At 28.1% G+C, this 23,685-nt stretch overlaps 3 protein-coding genes across 6 annotated transcripts; 1 reads left to right on the plus strand and 2 right to left on the minus strand.

The window, feature by feature from the left end:
• Positions 1-7,610: 7,610 nt before the first annotated feature.
• On the minus strand, positions 7,611-8,423 carry LOC137827828 (uncharacterized). The gene has a single exon (XM_068634174.1). It carries the CDS (start codon positions 8,342-8,344, stop codon positions 7,724-7,726), a length of 621 nt encoding a protein of 206 aa, XP_068490275.1. The 5' UTR covers positions 8,345-8,423; the 3' UTR covers positions 7,611-7,723.
• A 92-nt stretch (positions 8,424-8,515) lies between these two features.
• LOC137827829 (protein phosphatase inhibitor 2) lies at positions 8,516-12,223 on the minus strand. Of its 4 annotated transcripts, none has more exons than XM_068634177.1 (5): positions 12,176-12,223; positions 10,533-10,605; positions 10,326-10,438; positions 9,620-9,793; positions 8,516-9,063 (listed from the first exon to the last, which is right to left on the minus strand). In XM_068634177.1, exons 2-5 carry the CDS (start codon positions 10,535-10,537, stop codon positions 8,891-8,893), a joined length of 465 nt encoding a protein of 154 aa, XP_068490278.1. In that variant the 5' UTR covers positions 10,538-10,605; positions 12,176-12,223; the 3' UTR covers positions 8,516-8,890. The 4 variants fall into 4 exon arrangements, with proteins under 4 accessions (XP_068490278.1, XP_068490277.1, XP_068490276.1 ...); XM_068634176.1 differs by having other exon boundaries at positions 12,168-12,219; XM_068634175.1 differs by having other exon boundaries at positions 12,030-12,195.
• A 1,812-nt stretch (positions 12,224-14,035) lies between these two features.
• On the plus strand, positions 14,036-14,902 carry LOC137828031 (uncharacterized). Its single transcript, XM_068634429.1, has one exon. It carries the CDS (start codon positions 14,036-14,038, stop codon positions 14,900-14,902), a length of 867 nt encoding a protein of 288 aa, XP_068490530.1.
• The last annotated feature ends 8,783 nt before the right edge of the window (positions 14,903-23,685 follow it).

Raw genomic sequence — 23,685 nt, forward strand, 5'->3', positions numbered from 1 at the left:
CTTTTGTTAGACATTTTTTTATAATTGTTTCTCGATTTTTTATATTATGAAGTATAATTACTAGTTTTTAATATATTTAGAAACACACACATACACTTATATTGTTGTGTCCCGTTATATTTTTCAATTTAATTGCATCTTTATGTTTTTGTTCCTGTCCGTGTTTGTGCTTCATAGGATGTAGGTGTTGTATTGAATTGGAGATTCGTGAAGAAGATATCACGCCTTTATTGGTATTAGAATCACATAGAGGAAAATATGAGGTGGTAAGAAGAAGATTATGTTGATCCAGTATGCAATGTTAATAAGGAACTCTGTTTGATGGCTCATAGGAATTTATTGTGTCACATAAGTGAAAAATTGTTCCGGATATGTAATTTTATTGTGGTGACAATTTAAAGAATATAATATGACATATATATTTATGAGTTTAATTGAATGCATATGTCTTCTAGGGGTAGAATCGAAGTGTTTATAGTGGTTAAATAATATTTGACATGAGATGTAGTTAATAGGTTGATAATTGGATACTTGATTCTAATATTGATTAAAATAATAATTGAGATTGTATTTATTGTAACTGAAATATGAAGATAATATAATTCAATATATACTTATATGGTAGAGATTTTTTAACTCTAACTTATCACTGTGTGATTGTATTTTTATCAATTGTGATAATTAACGAAGTAACAAAAGATATTACAATAGGACAATTTCATGCTAATATAATTTGATGATAAAGAAAATGAAATATTTTTTATAGTTATTATTTCCTTTTCATAAAAGTTATATATAGTTTCTATAATGACGTAAGCTAGATGTTACACCATGTGCATGTGTTTAAAGAGATAGTATTTGGTTATGAAATTTTAATTTTTTAAAAAATAAATTTCAAAGTTTTAGTTATTTGAAACAGTTTTAGAAATTTTAAATTTTCAATTATTTTCTTCAAAGAACTTATTTTATGCTAAAAAATTAAAATTTACTAAATAAATAATTCTCAAATTTTCAAATCCAAATACTAGGTTTACCCTAAAATAAAAATTCACACCTAAAGTAGAAAAAAAGTTTCACTTTGAAGGTGCAATGATGTAAGGTGGGTGTGGGTGGACTCTTTGAATTTCTAAATAAAGATAATAGTACACACTGTATACTTCCCAACTTCGATTTGAAAGGGTTACCCCACCAACTACCTCTGTCATAGGGATTAATCCTATCCGTACTATAACCTAATATATATATATATATATATATATATATATATATATATATATATATATATATCTGCAAGTATCAAAATATCTCAAAGAGTCACTTTAAAGTCTTATTCTATAATTCTATAATATCTATCATCTATGTCACAATTCTTCCGATCCTATAATCAATTGTAAGTTCATAATAATGATCAATAATGAAAAGAAAATAATGTTTGTAATAGTATAAAGTAGTTTTCCTTCCTACACGTTATTTTAATAAAATCATTTCTATATTCGCTTATTTTTTACAATCTATTTCTTTTCTTCTCTTTTTTCTGTTTCATTTCTACCAAGCATATCATAAAAAATAAAACACATTTAATAAAGAATAGAGAAGGTACGACACTTATATTCTCTCTAATCTTAAAATAAATATATGCTTTTTTATATATATTTAGTAAAATGATATTTATATTTTTGTAATTTGTAAAGAAACATTAATCTCTTTTACATATTTTTAAGTAAATAACGCTCACCTATTTTATATTTTTAATAAAGAAACAGTCACTTTTTCTATATTTAAAAATACAATATTGACTAAAACTTTTCAAGATAATCATTAGAAGAAAAAATACAATAGAAAGTTGAATAGAAGTTAAACAAGAGAAAAATTAGAAAGCATATAGAGAGGGAGGAATTTATAATATAAAGAAGAAAAAAAAGAAAAATCCAAGAATCTTTGTATGCTGGCATGTACCCCTAAGCATTAATTATTTCTTGGTTCTTCATGATCCTCTCCTACAACGCAACCACCACTTTCTCTTCCATTTTTTAGTTCTGCTACGGCCTGTGGGGGAGATGAACATTTCATATAAAAATAATTAATAAGAAGCAACGAACAGGGAGAAGAAAGAAAAGGTGCATTGAAGGGTCCATTAAAATGGAAGAAAGACATGCAAAGGTTGTTCAGAAACTGACCTGGTTCACCAATGAACTCTGTAGGTGAGATTGAGAATGAGATGATCTCCTCTTCGATCTTCTTCCCCTCGGAGTAGGACCCATTGAATCTGTGAGAAAGATTATAAAGAATAATTAATTAAAGGAAGATGGGTGGGGGAGAGAATATAAGAAAGGAAAGAAAGAAAAGAGAGTGGGAATAAAGAAAAATGAAATTCTACTTTATGTAGAAATATCTAAGGTTCCTTTGAATTTGTTTAGTTAATGTGAAAGCAGAAGAAAAAGGAAAAGAAGTGCATGGGGGAACCTGGGGGTGGATAGGGATGTTTCTTGGGCCTGCGAATGGGTTTGGAATCGACGGTTGATTCAGAGGTGTCGGGGAGGTAGCGGTCGAGGCGGAGAGGAGGGTGGGATGAGAGGGCGGCGTAGTGGTGGAGCATTCTGCGGACGAAGGAGGCTTCCATGGTGTTGAGGAAGTGAAGGTGCTTCTCGTCGGTCCAAACCGTCGTGGTTTGGGTGTGCGTAGATTCCATTGGGTGGTGGATCAAGAGAGAAGAGAAAAGAGGGTTGGGTTTGGTGAACACAATGAAAAATGGGATGCTTTATTTAAAACCAAAATATCTTCATACTTTCTTAAACTGCTAACTAAATCTATCACTTCTAACTCCTCTTAAGAAAATCATACTTTTAATAATTGAGAAAGAGAGTTGTATTGATTTGATGAATTTTAAAATAAATATATATAATAAAAAGTAAATTTAAAATTAAATGATATAAAAAATATTAAAATAATAGTATTAGGAGTTGGAATGTGATGGTATAAAAAATATAGATTAACACTCTTATACCTTTTACCAATTTTTTTATTTTAATATGAATTTTGATATTGCAGATAAAAAATTAAAAAAAATGAATTTTGATATTTTGACAACTGTTATTCATCCAACAACTAAAATAAATATTAATATTTATAAAAAAAAAATATTTAATGAAAATAAACGTAAAATACAAAAAGTTAATTTTTTTTTTCAAAATTGATAAAATTATAAATTTTTTTATATAATCAAAATATTAATATTTATTGGATTATATGGTGGATCATGATTTGTGAAATGGGTGATGATATTTTAACACCCTGTTTCACCTTACACCTACAACAAAATATTAATATTTATAATAAAAGTATTTTAAAAAATTAAAAATTCTCTTTAATAAAATATAAACAAAATACAAAATATTAAAATAATTTTTAAAATTAAAAATAATTAAAATATTAATATCTGTTAGGGGTGTAGGGTGAAACATTGTTGTAAAAAAAACATTTCCCTTGTGAAATAAATTTTTTTATTTCTATTTAGATTTTTTTATGGAAAAAGTTTTGTTACACTCGCAAAGAGTGAGTAACACCAATTCACAACCCTTTAAACAATATTATAATATTTTAAATTAAAAACTCAAATAAAAATAATTAAAAATTGACTTAAATGTTGGTTAAAAATGTGTTTTCACTATATACACTATCAATATATCATGATTTTTTTTATTTATGAATATAAAAAAAATGTAAAAAAATTTATACTAAGATAGTTAAAGATAAAATATTTTATAATATATAAATATGAAAAAGTTATAAATAAATTTTAAAAATTAGTATTAAAATTTATTTCGTAGTTAAAAAATACATAAAATCAGAAAAGTATGTTATTAAACTTTCTTTCCAGTCATACAAAGATAAATTTACGAAAAAAAAGTAAGTTACAATAAATTATATGATTCAATATAATCAATATATTTTATATTTAAAAATTAAATAATTAAAATAAAAATAATAAAATAACTTAAACTTTGATTATTTATTTTGATATATTTTTGTTCAGAAATATAATTTTTTTTATTAAAATTTTATAATAGTTTTTTCTTTTAATTTAAAAATTATTTTTTACATTAAATTTTACCCTTAAAATTTTATTTTATTAGTTTCTAAGTATATTAATATATAACTAAATCTTGTTGTAACACATCAATCAAATTTATTATAAATTTTTAATTATTTTTTACTTAAAATTTTCAATTCAAACAATTTTATTTTTAATTTTTTTTTCACTTCTTCTAATCCAAAATACATATAAAGAAGGAAATCATTACTATATAGGGTTCTTTTACCACCATGATAAGTAGGGTTGTTTTTTAAAAAAAACTATAGATTTGGGAAACTTGTGTAATTAACACGATTTTTGCCACATCAACCTAAATTCATGCTAAGTTGGCATGATTTCTCTCACGTCAACTTGGTATTAGGTTGATACAACTTTCTTCACGTCATAATTTTTATTCTTTATACTTAAAAAAATGTTTTTAAATAAATAAATATTATTAATTATTTAATTATAATTTAGTAGTAAGTTATGTAATATTTGAAATGAATTTGATAAATAATTTTTTTAAGGGTGTTAGTTTTTAGTGACAAAAATTTGGGTAATCATGTATAGATTATGTTTGACAATAATGTGATATATTAATTTGGTTATTTGATTAATAAAAAATATGAAGAAAATTATTATTGCGTTTGAAAATAAATACAGTAATTACATTTGGAAAATAAATAGAGAAGTGTTGTTGTGGATTTGAAAAATAAATACCTTGAAAAGTAACGGTTTTATAGAACTTTGATTATTAGTTTTCTTATTTTCTTTACCTACGTATTTATGTCTTCATTTATTTTATTCAACTAACAACCTAAATTAATTAATCAACAACAAATATTCCTTCATAAAAAAATATTTATCAAATTAATTTTAAATATTACATAACTTACTACTCAATTTTAATTAGTTTTAATTATAATTAAATAATTAATAATATATATTTATTTAAATATAAGGAAATTATAAAAAAATGTGACATGGACGAAGTCGTATCAAAATCGTGCCAGCTTGACACAAATTCAGGTTGACGTGCTAGAAATCGTGCCAACTTGACACTAGTTCAAGTTGATAGGGTCAAAATCTTTCATATGAAAAAAGTCGTGTCAACTTGATACGAATTTCCCAAATATATATATATATATATATAAACGATCCCATTTTAGTATAAAACGAAAAAAAAAGAACTCTATGACTCTCCAAACAAATGATTTTTTCATAAATATTGTTCCTACCGGAAATGAACTCAGAGAGTGCAACTCGGTGAAGACTGCGTGTTCCTCAGGGAACAAGCTTTCAGTTGGTCTCCGATGAGAGAGGGAAGTACTTGCAAAATACTCGCAGACGCTTAAGTCGGTAAGAACACAAAGATGATGATAAATTCTTAATAAAGAGCTAAGAGTAAGATTATATAATAGAGTTTAGTGTGTTCTCTTAGTGAGAGAGTCATCACCTATTTATAGGTTTTATTAGTTGGATTGAGACCATTAAAAAGAATTGAATGGTTATTATAAGATATAAATGAATTTTATAATAGTACCTATAACCCCTAGCAACTTATTATCGATTTATGATCTTAATCTTAAATATAATATTAAATAAATAGTTTATGTTGTATTGTAAAAAAAATAAAAAAATAATATATATATATATATATAATAAATTCTAATAATTGAATTTACAAGTTTCCCGTATTAATCTTTGCATAAAAAGAAAGTATAGGACAAGACAGTGGTTCATGTCCTTTTATATCAAATCAACTTTCTTTTGTTTGTTTTCTTATGCATAACTTTTTTTGAATTTCATATTCAAATAAAGTATTTTCAATTTCTTTAAATAGTTTAGCTAATATCATAAAAATTATTTTACAAATATTTATTTAATAAATGAATTATTTTAATTATGTAATGCAAAAAAATATATTATTTATCCCTTAGAAATTTATATTTTTAGTTTTAAATAAATATTTAAATGATTTTATTTTATAAACATTTTTTCTTTAATATTTTTAATTATTGCCATTATAAATAAAGATTAAGTTATAACATGGTAGTGACACTATTCGTGCTGTTACAACACTATTATGTAAAATATGGGATGAGTTATATTTTCAATTTATACTTTTATGAAATTCTCCTTTAATCTTATTTTTTGATTAGGTCATCATAATTTAATATTTTGTGACAGATTAACCTCTTTCATCAAACCAATTTTCATTGATAAAGTTGATATCAGAGATAGGACAATGATTTGGCCAGAAAAAAACAATATTTCACTAACTTAAACACCCAACAAGATTTATATTCTTTACAACGCGACATTTATTGATATCTGAAAGCAACGTATATATGGTAAAACAATCCATGAGAAATAATAAGGGTTTTTGACCATGGGGTTATTTTATTTTTATCAAAATGGGTCTGTTTAAAAAAAAAAATACAAATTTAGGTAAGTCGTACCAATTTGACATGAATTCATATGTACAAATTGTTCCATTTTGACACGACTCTGTCATGTCATACTGAAGTCATGCCAACTTGGCACGACTTATATCTTGTCATAATCTTTTTTTTTTAAATTTTATTGTTTATATATTAGGTAGTAAGTTATGTAATGTTAAAAATTAATTTGTGACATAATTTTCTAAGAGTGTTAGTTTTAAGAAACAAAAAATTGGATAATCGTGTATCACAATTATTCATTTTTTTTTCTAAAATAATTTTTTTTATCACAATTAAAATAATACATTTTTTAAACCTATTTTTTTTAATATCATTTATATTAAAATATAAAAAGGTATAACTACTGTAATTATTTTTAAATAATTAAATAATTTAAAAATAATTATATAAATTTTAAATAATATAAATAATTTGTAATTATTTTGAAATAATTAAATAATTTAAAAATAATTATATATTTAATTTTTTTTCCTTAAAACTAACCCTCTTAGAAAATTATGTATCAAATTAATTTTTAATATTACATAACTTACTACCCAATATATAAACAATAAAATTTTAAAAAAATAAAATTATGACGTAGCAAAATCGTGCCAAGTTGACACAAGTCGTGTCAAGTTGGCACGACTTTAGTATGACATGGAAGAGTCGTGTCAAATTGGAACGATTTGTGCATATCAAGTCGTGCCAAATTGGCACGACTTGCCTAAATTTGTAATTTTTTTTAAATGAACCTCATTTTGGTAAAAAAAAAAAAAATAACATCATGGTCAAAAACCCAAATAACAATTCATTATTTATTTTAAATAAATTTGGAATAGATAACTGTTTTTAAAGTACAAGGTTAAAGAATTGAAATAAATATCTAAAAGAAACAAGGCTGATTTTTTAAGCATGGTTGATTTAATCACTAAGTAACAATTTATTCTTCATAGTTGATTTCTTGAAGAATTCATCAATATTACGTGTATCTAAATTCTTTGACATGTAATCAAACAAAACACAATCACTATGAAATAATTAATTAAAATGAACACAATTTATCCTTCAAAAATATTGAAACCAAACGCTTACCACAACAAATAATATTTTCAGATAGATTGTACAGAAGTTTAAACAGCTGTATCGTACAATTTTTTCATTTTACACAATACATGGCATGATCGAGCGGCTGATATAATTTTCATTCAAGATTAGTGTGGCGAGATCGAACGGCTTCAGGGCTCTCACCCAAGGCCTCACCCAACTTGTAAACAACCATCTCAAACAGAACAAACAGCGCCCCTTCGTACACACTTCCCATTGGAAGCAACGGTCGAGATTTCGCATCCCCTGCTACGTCCGCATCATTGGCCATGGTCTGCGCTGCCACGTAAGCCACAACGTTAGCGTGTTTCACGCACGACCCGCTCTCGGGCTGGGCAGTAAGCAGCAGCACCCTTCCGCCGTGGGAGCGCGCCACCGCGCAGAGGGCGTCGACGGTGGAGAAGCCACCGGGGCCGGCGGAGGCGATAAGGAGGTCGGCGGCGGCGATTGGGGGAGTGGTCATGTCGAAGATGAAGTGGGCCGAGAGGCCCAGGTGGAAGAGGCGCATGCAGAGGGCCTTGAGCATGAGGCCCTCGCGGCCTACCCCGTAAAGGAAAACGCGGCCGTTTTGAGAGGCAACGGAGGCGAGCTCGGTGACCAAAAGGTCCAGTGGTGACGGGTATGGATGGGTGGGCTTTGAGAAAATAGAGGCTATTTGGGTGCAGATTTCTGTGGCCATTGAAGCCACTTGGGAGATAGAACTAGAATTAGAAGCCATCACTCTTCTTCACCCCCATTGTACTTATGGCTCTTTTATATGGGTGTTCTTTCGTTTGAGTGTGTCAAAACCATCCACGCTCTATCCCGATCCGAGGGCCAGAAAAAAATTTGAAAATTCTTTATTCTACAATCAATCCTTTTTGATAGAAAAAAATGAACATCTCCGGGGTGTTGCAGAGTTAAAATTCGTTAATTAAAAATCAATACAATTTGATCCATCTAAGCATGGAATCTTAGTTACATAAATACCACGTTTGGAGTGTTTACATCTATGAAATGAACACTCACAAAATCTTTGGAGTTGCTAAGCCAAAAGGATATCTAATTTGGCATATTACAAGAGTCTAAAATCTAAATGAAGCATGCAAGTTCAGATGAACACACCTGGTGGAAAAAGAAAAGATATTTTACACACAAAAGACACAATAATACAGCAATTCCTTCTGTTGTTTACGGCCCCGTCATACACAAAGGCTAATGAAAGGATTTTATTTGTTGGAGGCATTGATGAAAGACACATTTTCTCCCTCAGTGTCAGCCTCCTTCATGTACTTGTTGAAGAATGTGAGCCATTTTCCCTCGCAGCCTTGGTAAGCTCAGCGTTATTATCCTCGTCACTTCCATCCTCTATGATAGAAGCCTTCTGCTGCAGCTCTTTGACTTTGAGGAATTCATCATAGTGGGCCTTTCTGTGCTCTTTAAAAGTCAAACTTTTATCTGTTTAAGAGTAAAATAAACTAGGTCAGATTGGAAGAACTAAAATACCAATACAAAAAATTACTCCAGACTCTTGGTCCCAGGATACAGAATGGAAAAAAATGCCCGGAGTTCTCGGTGAGGGCTAAAGATATATGCATGATCTGTCCCAAGTCCTAACTTAGACAGACAGTATCAACTTGCTTAATATTTACTAAACTCAATGTACTGTACAGGCATTTCCTGTAGCTGTCTTACACAAATTTAAATTAATTCCCCCTTTTAACACTGGAATATCAGATTATATATCATGTCAAAATTAAACAGGTTAACTTCTCTCCAGCTTTTCTTTCCATGTCATCACAAACTTTATTTCACCAGGTAAGGTCGGTCAGCAACATGAATTATACAACATCATCAGCTTGGTTAAGAACCAAATTTTGAGGGATGTTGTTTACATCTCTCAAAATATAAAATATGGGTATTAAAAAGTGATAACTGACAAATTCTCATGAATAAGTGCAAGATCTGCAGTAATGATCAATGTTATAAACACCAAATGACTATCTATCATTACCTTCGTCGTCTTCAGTTTCTTGTACCTCATCCTCAGATGATGTCCAGCCGTCAGATTGTCTAGTTCCTTTTCTGCTACAAAGCGCATTATCGAAAGCATTTCCTTCAGAATTTGCATTGTGATTTTGATCTTCAATACATTGGTCAAAGCCTCCTCGAACAGGGGATGGAGAACCTAAAAGATTATTCATATAAAAAGTAGCCCCACATAATAGTGCTAAAGAGTATACTTTAGAATAAAACTAAAAACAAGGATCTTCAACACACTCCAATACAAAATTGCATTAAACCATTAGTGTTAACATTTCAAAACCAAATCAAGTGGAAGACAAACTAAAGATTAGAATTTAATACTCACTTACCAGAAGACTAAAAGCAATACTAGAGTTCAGTTGAGGATAATAAAGTATCTCCCATTTCCTGCTAATATTATTTCTACGAGAAAGGCTAGCAACACATTTTCTAAAACAATTCTTTGAACACATTTTTCGTTACTGGTAGAAAAATGTTGTAAATCACAAAATTTTGAGTCACACATCTTGTTTAATGGTATTCATTCATGATATCGAACTTTTTAAGAAATTTTAACTCTAAGTAGGAGTGTGTTGCTAGCACTATGTTTCTACAGAAAGCCCCATCCATACATACTTATTCTAATATGTGCAATATAGTTACTAGGATGCAATAAAGTGGTCTTCTTTACATACTTTCATCATCAATCATAGGATGATACGGAGTCTTAGGTTCAGTAATTTTTTGCCTCACGGGTTTGTTTGCTTCAATTTCTCCAATATTAGCCTCATTCCATCTTACATGTCCCCTGCAATGCGAAAACAAAGGGAAGACACTTAATATTAATTTTCTCTTCCGAAATCAAATAAGCACACTAATATAAACTAGACTGCTAGTATTACTTCATTTTGGCAGATGGAAGAGCCTTCGAACATCAAAGGTATGAAAAACTATCCTCAGGTGTGGCTTGGTTAACTGATCAAAGAAACAAGTTTATGTGGTAAGTCCTTGAGCTTTCAAAACAAATTAAAGAAAGAAAAAATCAGGAACGACGAAGGAAAGAGCAAAATCTTCGATGAAACAACATTCAAAATAAGTAAAAGAATGACAATGCAGTTATAAGTATATACATCAATTGAGAATTTGATAAAGAAGCAAATGGAACACACAAGAAAACTAAGCATTCCAATAAAAATAACCGAACCATATCAACTAAAATTTATATAATTTCTGTAGGGTGTATACATACATAATGACATGGACAATCACTTAAATAGAAGGCAGCTCAAATGTATGTGAAGAGAGACTACACAAAGTTCACCAAATACATTATAAATAAGAAAAAAAGAACAAATGAAATCAGAGTAACAAAAATGTATGTGAAGAGAGACCATACAGAGTTCATCAAAAGCATTATAAATAAGAAAAAAGGACAAAGGAAATCAGACTAACAATGTATTTCACAGAAAGAATTAGTAAATAATGCAACCAGGTCTTCAACTATAGGTTTTACTTTGCAGCCATAATAATTAAAAAATGTACTAAGTTTGAATTGATGGAAAAGGGTGAAAGCGACTTAAGCTTTCGATTCCGTTCAATCACCCCCCTCCCTCCACCCCCGAACTTTGGGACATAGGATGGAATGGGATGAAACCAACTTATTATTCACTAATATCCCTCGTAATGAAATGAAGACATTTAGTCATTTGGTAAAAAAGTTGAATGGAAAGTAACCCAAACTGGTTAATCTCAATATCTAACACTTGTTCCTCCCAAACTGGTTCCTGAGGAGGAAAAGCAAAACTGATGCCTTTTAGGCTTTGAAATCTATACGCAATGTTAAACATCTGATGGTAATCTATTTTCTTCCATCTCATCATCCCTTTTCAGTCCATTCATCCATCATTAGGTAAACCCATTAGCATGAACTTAAAACTCAACTGTAATCAATGTACCACACGAATCTGAAACTTCAAATTACCATCAATTAGTGGTATGCTGCAACTACAAAAAGAAAATCCAAAACTTTGATCTCTGACAAAGTTTTCCAAATCTGTGATAGACAGTTGAAATCTTTCAAAAGTAACAGATTCAACCAACATAAATGGAAGACATTAGACATCATACTCCACTATTACGAAAAGAAGGGAGTCAAAGGAAAAACACCAGAAAGAAAGGGCAACTTCATTAGACAATTAGAAATGCAAAAAAAAAACGGAATTGAACATTAGAATTAGGGTCCAATCAGGGAGAAGAATATAAGCAAATACATTCTAGAGAGCATGTTATTAACCACCAATGAACGCGTTTGATAGTTGACTGAGTAATCTTTGAGGGGAAAAGAAGGTATACATAAATCAAATGAAAAAAAAAATGAAGATCTATGGAGATAAGAGAACCTTTGATGAATTTGACAGCCAAATTAAAGCGCGGAAGTTTAGCACTCCCACCGTCAAAATTGAAAGAGCCAATACCGGAATTGAAAATCTAAAATGGAAGTGAAAAAAACATAGAGAGAGGAAGAGAGAGAAAGAGACCTTTGTACCTTGAAATGAATTGCGGTATTCAGCGTATCGGAGAATTTGCAACGCTAATTAAAGAATAAAACTGTTTAAAAAATAATATAATAAAAATAGACTCACTTTTTCTTGTGTTTATCCATACAACAATTCTTTTTTTTTTTAAAAAAAAAAACAGCTATAAAAAAAAATTAAATAGCAATTATCTGTAATTTCCTCATTTAGTTTATACAAATTATTTATCTATTTTATCATTAACGATATTAGCGACGCATTTTTGTTATTAACGTGTATTTGTATTTTTTATTATTATGTATTCAATTTTTTATTTCTACTATTATTGGGTATTTATATTTATTTTTATCATTTATATATATTGTTTAATATTAAAATTTTAATAAACAATGTTATAAAACCTAGTTTGAGTATTGGGCGAAACACTATTTTTGTTGGGGTGGTGGTGTTGTTGCACATATGTGGAAAAAATAAAACCTAATCAAGAGGACACAATAGATATCTTTAATTTTAAAAATAGAAAATAAAATAAAATCAGCTTAAATCAGAAAAGTAACATATCAATCCTTCCACTCTCTCAATGTCTAGCTATTATTATTTTTTTTTCCAAATCCAATATAAAAACCAATTATTCAAATTAAATAATATCGAGTTTGTGTTTTTTTATCACTTATATTTTTCTTTAAATTATTTTGCAATCAAATATAAAAACCGATTATTCAAATTAATTAATATTTTATCATTCGGTTTGTGTTGATCTTTTATTACTTTTATTTTTTTATTTAATTATATTAAAATCTGGAAAAAAAATTTAAATACAAAATTTAATCAAATTAAATAATATCTTACTATTTGTGTTAATTTTTTATTACTTATTTTTATTTTAATTAAATCGGTTTAAAATAATTAAATAATCATATTTTTTAATTAGACAAATTTAATATTATTTTTATCACAATAAATTGAATATAATATTATTGAAGAACTTAAGATTTTAACAACTTCTTACCCGATGTCCGCAACCTACAACTTGCAACTAACAATTTGTTACCTGCTACCTGCAACCTTCTATGTACTACCTGCAACCTGTTACTTGCTATCTCCTACATGTAACCTGCTACCTCCTACCTGCAACCTGCTACCTCTTAGCTCCTACTTGCTACCTGCTACCATCTATTTGTAACTTCCTACCTGCTACCTGCTACTTGCTACCTGCAACTTGCTACCTACTACCTACAACCTGCTACTTGCTACCTGCAACCTGCTACCATCTACCTGCTACCTGCAACCTTCAACTTGCAACTTGTTACCTGTTACCTGCTACACCCACCCTACAACCTGCAACCTGCTAGTTGCTACCTTCAACCTGCTACCTGCTACCGACAACCATCTACCTACTACCTGTTAACCACTACCTGCTACCTACAACCTGTTACCTGTTATCTGCTACCTGCAACCTGCTCCCTACTACTTGCTACCTACTACTCGCTACCTGCAACTCGCTACTGATACTTGCTACCTGCAACCTGGAATCTGCTACATGTTACTGCAACCTAAAACCTGTAACCTGCTATCTGCTTCCTGCTACCTGGAACCTAAAACCTGCTACCTGGAACCTGTAACTTGCAATCAACAACGTGCTACCTGACACCTGCAACCTACAACCTGCTATTTGCTATTATTTACCTCAAACCTGCAACTGCTACCTGCAACCTGCAACCTGCTACCCACAACCATCTACCAGTTAGCTGCTACCATCTACCTACTACCTCCTACCTACAATCTGTTACCTGAATTTGCTACCTGCACCTGCAACCTGTTACCTGCACCTGCAACCTACTACCTGCTATCTGCTACCCACAACCATCTACATGTTAGCTGCTACCATCTACTTACTACCTACTACCTACAACCTGTTACCTGCAACATATTACCTACTACCTGCTACCTACTCCCTGCAATCTGCTACATGCAACCTGGTGCCTGTTACCTACAACCAGCAACTTGCTACCTGTTACCTACAACCTTTAACCTGTTACTTGCAACCTGTTACGTGTTATCTAGTACCTGCAACCTGCAACCTGCATCCTGCATCCAACAACCAACAACCTACTACATGCTACCTAGTACCTACAACCAGCAACTTGCTACCTGCAATGTGCTACCTGCTACCTGACACATGTTACTTGCAATCTGTAACCTACTACTTGCTAGCTGCTACCTGCTACCCGATATCTTCTACCTGCTACCTGCTACCTACTACCCGCTATCTTCTACCTGCTACCTACTACCTACTACCCGCTATCTTCTACCTGCTACCTGCTACTTGTTACTTGCTACCTGTTACCTGTTATCTGCTACCAGCTACCTTCTACCTGCAACTTGTCACCCGCAACCTACTACCTGCAACCTGCAACCAACAACTTGTTACCTGCTACCTGCAACCTGCAACCTACTACCTCCAACCTTCTACCTGCAACTTGCTACGTGCTACCTGTAACTTTCAACCAGCAACTTGCTACCTACAACCTACTACTTGCTACTTGACATATGTTATCTGCTACTTGCAACCTGCTACCTGCAACCTGCTACCTTTTACCTGTTACGTGCTACTTGCTACCTTTTACCTATTACGTGCTACCTGTTACCTGCAACCTACTACCTACAACCTGCTAACTGTAACCTGCTATCTGCATCCTTCTACATGCTACTTGCTACCTGCAACCTGCAACTTGTAACCAACAACTTGCTACTTGCAACCTGCAACCTGCTACCTTTTACCTGACACATGCTACCTACTACTTGCAACCTGCAACCAACTACTTGTTACCTGCTATTGTTACCGGCTACCTGCAACCCGTTACTCGCTACCTGCTACCTGCTAGTTGTCTCCTACTACCTGCAACATGTTACCTGCTACCACATTTTTTCACATTTCACGTCGTTAACCGTCCATTAACCCATATTTCACGTATGTCTCTCTACTCTTCTCTAATAAAACGGTAGATGTCTCTCAAACCATTTATTCCAAATTTAATTTTCAAACTCTTTTTTTTTTTAAATTTCAATTTAAGTCACATTTCCAATTTTACCATTTAAAAAGAAATCAAATTTATTATATTTTAATATTATAAAGGATAAATTTAGAAACAAAATGTGTACACCAAATGACAGTTAGGTGACAACAAAATAAAATTAACGTTCCAATCTTTCTACTCTCTTATAAGTGAAAACAAATAAAATAAAATTTTAAAATTAAAAAACTGCTTTATTAACTTTTAAAATTATAAAATATCCAAATAACCAAAATAAATTAATTAAACAAAATATTAAGTAAGGATAAAATAGAAAAATAAGTTATAACAGTTAAAATGGAAAATCCCATTTATATATATATAGGAAATCCCCTTTATATAAGTATAAATTTTTAAATTACAACACAATTTATATATTCATTTAGCTTCCTAGAAAAAATCAGTTAAAGTTTGATATTTTATATATTTCACGTCATGATTTTATTTAATTAAAGATTATATATCAATAACCATAATATGAAAAATTAATCCTCTTATTATCGAATGAATAGCATGAAAGTATAAGTTAATTATTTACACATGTGTTAGTTATTATAATATAATTTAAATATTTAAAAATATTCTTTATCATAAATTTTAGTTATATGAAATAAGCATTTATTTTTTGTGGTACTTTCAAATTACGAAAATCAGTTGTAGCAGACAGAAAGACTTTAATTAAGGATTGCATGCATTAAAAGAGCTAAAGAAAGGAAGTTAAATGTTTTGAGTAAATTTTTTTTTATACAAATTAAAAAAATAAATTTAAGATTTTTTTATATAAATTTGTTTTAATTTATAAATTTATCTATCTTGTTTTATTCTTCTTCTAAAAATAAAGTTTATTGAAACAGGTCATAAAACGTAAGAATTAAATTCAAGCAAACATTTTACTTTCACTGTATTGGGACATTTTTGGCTCTAACATAATCAGGATTTAAATGTCACATCTACAAAAAGAATTGCATTTGCTTAGTAGTAATAAATCTGTATACAAGCTTTTGCATACTATTTTTAGTAAAAGAAATTAATTTCTCCATAACAAATAGAAAACTTATATAAAATTTATCCAAATCAATTTGTATATAAATTAATTATAGTACAAGGGAGAAATTCATACTTTTAGAGATTGAAATAAACTGATTTATAAAGTTTTGTAATAAACCGATTTAGAAAGTGTTATACATAAATTAATAATAGATGTAGAAATGTATTATTCCACATTTGTAGAGTAACCAATATGGAATATATGTTACATATTGTTTTTTCGTTGTTCTTTTAAGTGTTTTTTTTCTTAAAAATAACAAATTAAATTAATTAGAAGAGGTATAAAATATATATTCATCTCGTTCAAAATTCTACTAAAATAACTATCAAATCATTAATATTAAAAGTACGACTATACAATAAGTTCCAAAACCATTACTAAATTATAACTTAACAAGTTTTTTTCTCTCTAAAAGTTAAACGTCTAACTCTAATAAAAAAATTAATTATTATAAATAAATTAAAAAATATATAATTTCACAAAAGAAGCGTGGAGGATGTCACAAATATCAATATCACGATATAAATGAGTTATCACATTGTGAAAAGAATAATGTTGACAAACATTAAGAAAAACTTTCACAAAATACTTAAAAAAATTAAATAAAAACTAATTTTATAAATAAATATAATTTTTTTATAAACTAAAAAATTATTAATATATAAGATAGTTTTTATTATTAATAAAAATTTATAAATTAATTTCCAAATTAATATATAATATTAATTATTAAAGTTTTATTTACTAATTAATTTAGATTACAAATTACAATATAAAATAGTTAGTAATTAAATTTTGACAAATAATATTAGATATCCATTTATAAATTAATTTATATTTTTTAATAATAAAAATTACTTTAATTATTAATAATTTTTTTAATTTATAAAATAGTATCTAAATTAATTAATATGATAATTAATTATTTTTATTTTTAAAATTATTTATTATTTGATATTTTTTTTATAATAAATGGTGATGTTGAAAAAAAAAATTATCTAAAAAGAAGAATAGTGTCTAGAAAACAATTATCACTGCTGTGATAGTGACAGTATCCCAAAAATAATTTTCAGGAAAAACAAAAAAAATACTTTTACACAAAAGAAAGCTCATATAAATGATCCTAAGTAATGATATTGATTTTAAAACCAATAAAAAAATACTAAATCAATCAATTAAAAAACCAATATTATATATATATATATATATATATATATATATATATTTACATAGGTTACTAAGAGTAAGTAATGTAGAATTTAAGTTTAGTATTTACAAAAAATCACAGTATTTCCTTATATGTGCTGATTAGATACTGAGGTTATTAATGTTGACTAAATTCTACACACGGATCCATACAAGAAGAATCAAGTGGTATTTCAGAAGAAGGTCCCGAGTTTTCTTTCCCTTTATCTGTTTGACCAATTTCTGCAGTAGGAGCACATTCGTTTGGAATAGTTAGGTTTTCTGGAAGTGATAACACTTTTCTGCACCCTTCTTCTTCAACTTCAATATTATTATGCTTAGCTTGAAAAGTCATCTGGAAATAATAGCTTTTAAACTTTACTCCAGTGATAGTTTCTACTGCAAATTTAATACATGGGTCTGAAAGCAGTTCTTCAAGCGACTGGTCAAGACAGTATTCTTCAAAAGCATGTCGGTACTCCTCAGGCAAAAAACTAAACTTGCTCTCACTTTCTGTCACACCTAAACCTTCACCTGCTTCAAACTCTTTTACCATACCTGACAAATATAAATATAAGATAAATGTTTAATTGTAATTAAGTGTAAATCTTATTTTATAATATTGAAATCAATATAAAAAATTAAAATTTATTTGTTAATATCTCTTATCAGAATCATTTAAAATATATTCTAGTAAGAGTTTATTGGACATATGAGGTTTTTCGTCAGATCATCTAGAAATATATAGTCGCATATACGAATTAACGAATCTCGACATAAAAATGTGTATTGGTAATTGTCTATTAAAATTAAAGATATTTCATAATATATATATATATATATAAATCTTTTCTTATTGAATTATGTTTGATATTGTTCTTAATATAGTATCACATTCATTTAAAACCTATCTTAATAAGAGTTTATTTAATTTATCAGACCACCCGTTATCGATTCATACAACTCATAAATAAATATATATATATATATATATATATATATTTAAACAATAGTAGAAGTTGAGAGTCTCATTAATAAATATTATTAAAAATAATTACAAAATTGATGAAAGGAAACATGCGAGACTTACACTGACTGGGATTATGATCAACGATGGAAGTAGATTCTCCTGCATGAGGATTTGAGATCTGATGATCATTGGCCAATGCATCTAAACTTGAATTTTGATTCATGCTCAGTTTTAAAATTGGTTTCATGGTTCCACTATCGCTGCAGGCTAGCAAATTTCAGCAAGAGATGTAACTTAGTAAATAAACCTCAAATCCTATATTTAATAATCCTTCGAGAAAACAAACCTCTTCAAACATGGTGAAAATTTAAAACAAAACTTACCATATAATAGCGGAAAAACACGAGTTTAGCAGTGTTGAATTGAATATCTCTTGTGTTGTGTGGGACACCTGGTTACAATTCATTGTTTCAAGAATATTAGTTATTTATAGCCTTTGCATCTAATCTTTAAAATTATCTTTAAAATAAGATAATGCTTATAAATCTAAAAGTTGGATAATATATCTTTTTATCTAAATAATAGTTTTCACAATATCTTTAAATTAAAAAACACCTTAGACATTTAAAATTTAAAATTAAATATTTTCTTCCAACAATAATTCACGGGGCTTACATGTCTTTGGGAATATTAATAAGCAATTCACATGGAAAAAAAATAAAATATTAGGTTAGCATCTCAAAAATCCTAATTTCTTCCTATTATATAACTATACCTATTAATTTATCTCAGCTTAATTGATCTTGATTAAAATGACGTGATAGAACCAAAAAAAATCCAGAAGACCAAAAATTTCACATTAAAAAGAACACAAGATCAAAATGTCAACAAAACAAAAGCTTCATGGATTACTGTTAATCTATCGGTTATTTTTCATCAACATCATTCCGTAATAACCATTTATTTAAGAAGAGAAGAAAAACAAACTTATTAGGATCGAAAAAATATTACTAATAAGATTAAAATAATATAATTTTTAGTGACTATGATGACTATTATTATCTATACCTATATATATAGATATAAAGGAATTTTCCTCTTAACTGCTTTTAATTTTTTTTTTCTATTTTATCTTTATATTAATATTTAATTTTATTATTGTATTATGATCCTTGTATCATTTCTTATTTCCCTCTTAACTGCTCTTAATTTTTTTCCCATTTTATCCTTATATTAATATTTAATTTTATTATTGTATTATGGTCATCATGCCCTTTCTTATTTTTTCTACCATATTTGGTATACGTAGTGGGGCGGTTTTGAATTGAAAGAGAGGTGGAGGAACGTTTATGAATTGAAAGAGAGGTGGAAGAGTGGTTATGAATGGAAAGAGGAGTGATTATGAATGAAAAGAGATAATTTATTTTGAAAATTAATTGCATAATGAGGGAGGTCTGTTGCATGAGAGAGAAATAAATTTAATAAAATACTTGAAATAAATGGAGCAACCGTTTGAATTGAAAGATATAATTTATTTTGAAAGTTAATTGCATAATGAGAGGGAGTGTCTGTTTTATGAGAGAGAAATAAATATTAGGAAATGTGAGTAGTGACCAAATGTGAACAATTTTATTATTACTGAGTGGTTACCACTTTCTTCAGTTCAGTAGTTTTCACCGTCACCATTTACATCCACTTTCTTACGAATGAGTAGTTTTCACCAGTTACATCCACTCCCTTATAAGGAGTAGTTGAGCGATTACCACTTTCTTCCACTTCTTTATAATGAGTAGTTTTCACCCGTTGCATTCAAAGAAAAAAATGCTCATAAATTTTGACACATTTTGAACCCTCTTCCTTTACGCTCCATGTTTTTCTCCTACTCTCACCCATCTTAGTCCCTCTTCAATCACCACTGTACAACAACAACCACCGTTGTTTCCTCCTTCTCACACTTCCCAAAGCGTTAGAAGTATAGGATTTGAACATTTTTGTTTCTATTGCTTTCTTATTTTTTTTTTATATTTTTGTATGAATCCTAAACCCAGCTTTGTGGGCAAAGTTTTTATGTCTACTGGTGCTTTGATCGATTAGATATTACATAAGTTGGAAGTTTAGTAATTTGTATTTAGTTTATTATTTTATTTTTTTCAACTTCTTTGCCATGGAAGACGTGGATTCAATTGATATGGTGATAGATTCTACAACTTCCAACATACAACCATTTGCATTATGTTTTGACATTGTTTGTTGGTCCATTTTTTTAAACCTTAATTTTAATCTTGATAACCTTACAAAGTTCAAGATTACACCCAAGTTAAATCAAAATTTAATATTCAAAAACAATAAAATGAAAATATAAAAAAATTAACATAAAATCTTAATAAAATTATTATCAATGGTGCATTTAGATAATTTACCTATCTTCTCATATAATTTAATATTTATTAAAATTATATGAATATATAAATAGTAAAACTGAAAAATACGGATACACAGTCACATGAGTATTAATAATGTGAATAATATGTTAAAGAGAATCAAACACAGATTTTGTGAATATATATAAACCTATAGTACCACTATCCAAAAGAATCTTTATGAACATAATAATAATAATATTATTATTATTATGTTTATTATTATTACTATTATAATAATTATTATATTAATATTAATAAAAATCTAGAGATTTGTATGACCACACATCTAATATTTAATATGATAGTTTGAGTATTTGAATGATCACCGCATCACCAATGTCTTTTTCTGAAAATTTAAAAATTATGTTTTTTCTAAATAAAATTTACACAAATAGTTAATAGTATCGATGATTAGTTTATTCCAAGATTTCTAAACATCATCTTTAATATTGTCCTATGCTATTATAAAAAAACTAAAATTTAAAAAATATTAATACACAAATATAACTTTCACTTTTAGAATTCCGTCGTAGAATTAAAGTCAATCATTGTCAAATCTAAATGCAATTTTTTTTTAAATCTTTTCACATACATCTTTATTTTTATTTTTGGAAAATGAAGATCCTAAAAAATCATATTCTTTCTTACTCTTCTAATTTTCAATTTTTTTTTATCATCATCCTATCGTGACTCCTGACTCCGATTGCAATACATAGTATAAGTGATGAACTCGTCTTAGTTACATATCAAATATATATTCAACATATATCTATATAGCAAAATGATATTTATTAAAAAATGTGTTGATGTTTTATAACATGACAATCTATTTCCTCGTATTTATATATTTATATAAAAGAGAGAGAGAGAGATGCATTATTATTAGAATAAAATGCATATATTTTCATGAGTAGTAATTCTTATTTAACTCAAATGCATATCATCTACAATCGTGTAAATAAATAATTTCAATTGTGAAGAGGGTTTGGACCAGTAGGAACTTTCACTTTAATTGAAATGTTGAGACTTCTGTTCGGCTTTTCTGTATTCGAAGAGGAGAGAATAGCATGATGGCTCTGAACAAACTCAGAAGAAACCTTTCTTTCTGATGATTTTGTTACCAGTTTTACATGACTTTCCAAACGAGAAGTTGAATACGAATCTAGAACTGAAGACAACAAAATGATAAGAAACAGAAGAACGGTTGAGAATTTTTGAGCACTCATAATTGTAATGGAAGATGAATGAAAGTTAAATGTTGGAGATAATAAAATATTATTGTGAGAATATGTTGGAGTAGAAATCTATAGCAAGCTATTTATAATGGAAAAGTTAAGCTATGTGTGCATTACTTACTCACATCTGAAACTCAATAATTATATGTACTAATATCACAAACTAAATAAAAAAACATGTGAATTAATTAATTTATTAACTAATTAGTTATGTATCATAATTGTATCCCTTTTAAAACAGTTTTCATTTACTTTTTACTAATTATATTTGTAACAACTACGATACTACGATCTTTGTTTCAGGCAATATATTACCATTTAATTAATTGGGGTTAAACAATTTTTACTAATATAGTTATTATAATTATAACTCTTAACAACAATTAATTCATTTTTAATGAAAAAGATAACAATTTTCATAAATTTAAAATAATATTTAAGATACTTAAATCATATCATAACTCGGTTATAAGTTACTAATATAAAGTTCATTTATATCTAATAATATTATTTTTAATGTAGTTCTAACGTTCTGAATTCAAAGAGACCTATAAATAAGTAATAATTCTAAGTAAGAAATGACTTTAACTCTTGATGCTCTATTATATTTACACATATCTTATATTCTTACTTAATGTCATATAGTCTTTTTTTTAGGTGAATCTCTTTCTATCTTTATGCGACTAAAATAAAAAAAGAATTTGTGTTATAGAGAAGTTGTTCAATTCTCATCATGGAACTCTTAAATTTGAACCAAACCGTCCAAGTTCAAAACGAATATTGAAAATATTTTTTAAACTTGAACCAAATGATCAAATATTATCGTCCAAGCTTAAACGAACATTAGATAAAATATCTTAAACTTGAACTCATCAAGTAATATTGTGAGTTCAAATGAATATCCAAAAAAATTATTAAACTTGGACTAAAGAGTATGGAACAAAGAAGTATTATTGTCTGAATTCAAATGAATATTGGAGAAATTGCTTAAACTTAGACAAAATAATTGAGTACTATTGTCCAAATTCAAATGAAATTGGAAAAATTTCTTAAATTATTCATTAATTTTTTTTTATAATATACTATTATTTAGTAATAGTAAAAAATTTAAAAAAGTATTATTTTTTAAAATATATTAATATATACAGTTTAAATTATTAATAATTTTATTTACAGAAACAAAACATGAGTGTACAGCGTTTACTACGTGCAAATTTATCTTACTATATCTATCATAATCTAATGACTCTTGAAGAGATACCAATTTCATCTATTAGAAATTGTGAACCACATATCCATAACCTAGATTTATATTATAAATTATTAATGAGCTTATTGAGATATACACATAATTTGTATTCATATTTTCATTAGATTAAAATATATATATAATTTTATTATTTTAAAATAATTAATTACAAAATAATAAAATTTAATATATATATATAATTTTTCAAAAACAGTATTTAAAAATTATGTACCAATTATTTTTAGAAAGAGAAAATATTTAATTATTTTTAAAATAAACAAATTATTCAATTACTTATTTTATTAAATAAATAAATGAATTTTTATGTATTAAAAAT

This window comes from Phaseolus vulgaris, chromosome 7, assembly GCF_000499845.2.
Source record: "Phaseolus vulgaris cultivar G19833 chromosome 7, P. vulgaris v2.0, whole genome shotgun sequence".
Classification (NCBI taxonomy): Eukaryota; Viridiplantae; Streptophyta; class Magnoliopsida; order Fabales; family Fabaceae; genus Phaseolus; species Phaseolus vulgaris.

Bases quoted from the DNA above. Each gene is read 5' to 3' on its own strand.
- LOC137827828 (XM_068634174.1), bottom strand. From the start codon at position 8,344: ATGGCTTCTAATTCTAGTTCTATCTCCCAAGTGGCTTCAATGGCCACA.
- LOC137827829 (XM_068634177.1), bottom strand. The intron at 9,794-10,325 runs GTATGTAAAGAA...ATAATCTTTTAG, and splicing joins TCCTATGATTGATGATGAAA to GTTCTCCATCCCCTGTTCGA. The intron at 9,064-9,619 runs GTAATGATAGAT...ACTCTTAAACAG, and splicing joins AGAAACTGAAGACGACGAAG to ATAAAAGTTTGACTTTTAAA.
- LOC137828031 (XM_068634429.1), top strand. From the start codon at position 14,036: ATGTTAGCTGCTACCATCTACTTACTACCTACTACCTACAACCTGTTA.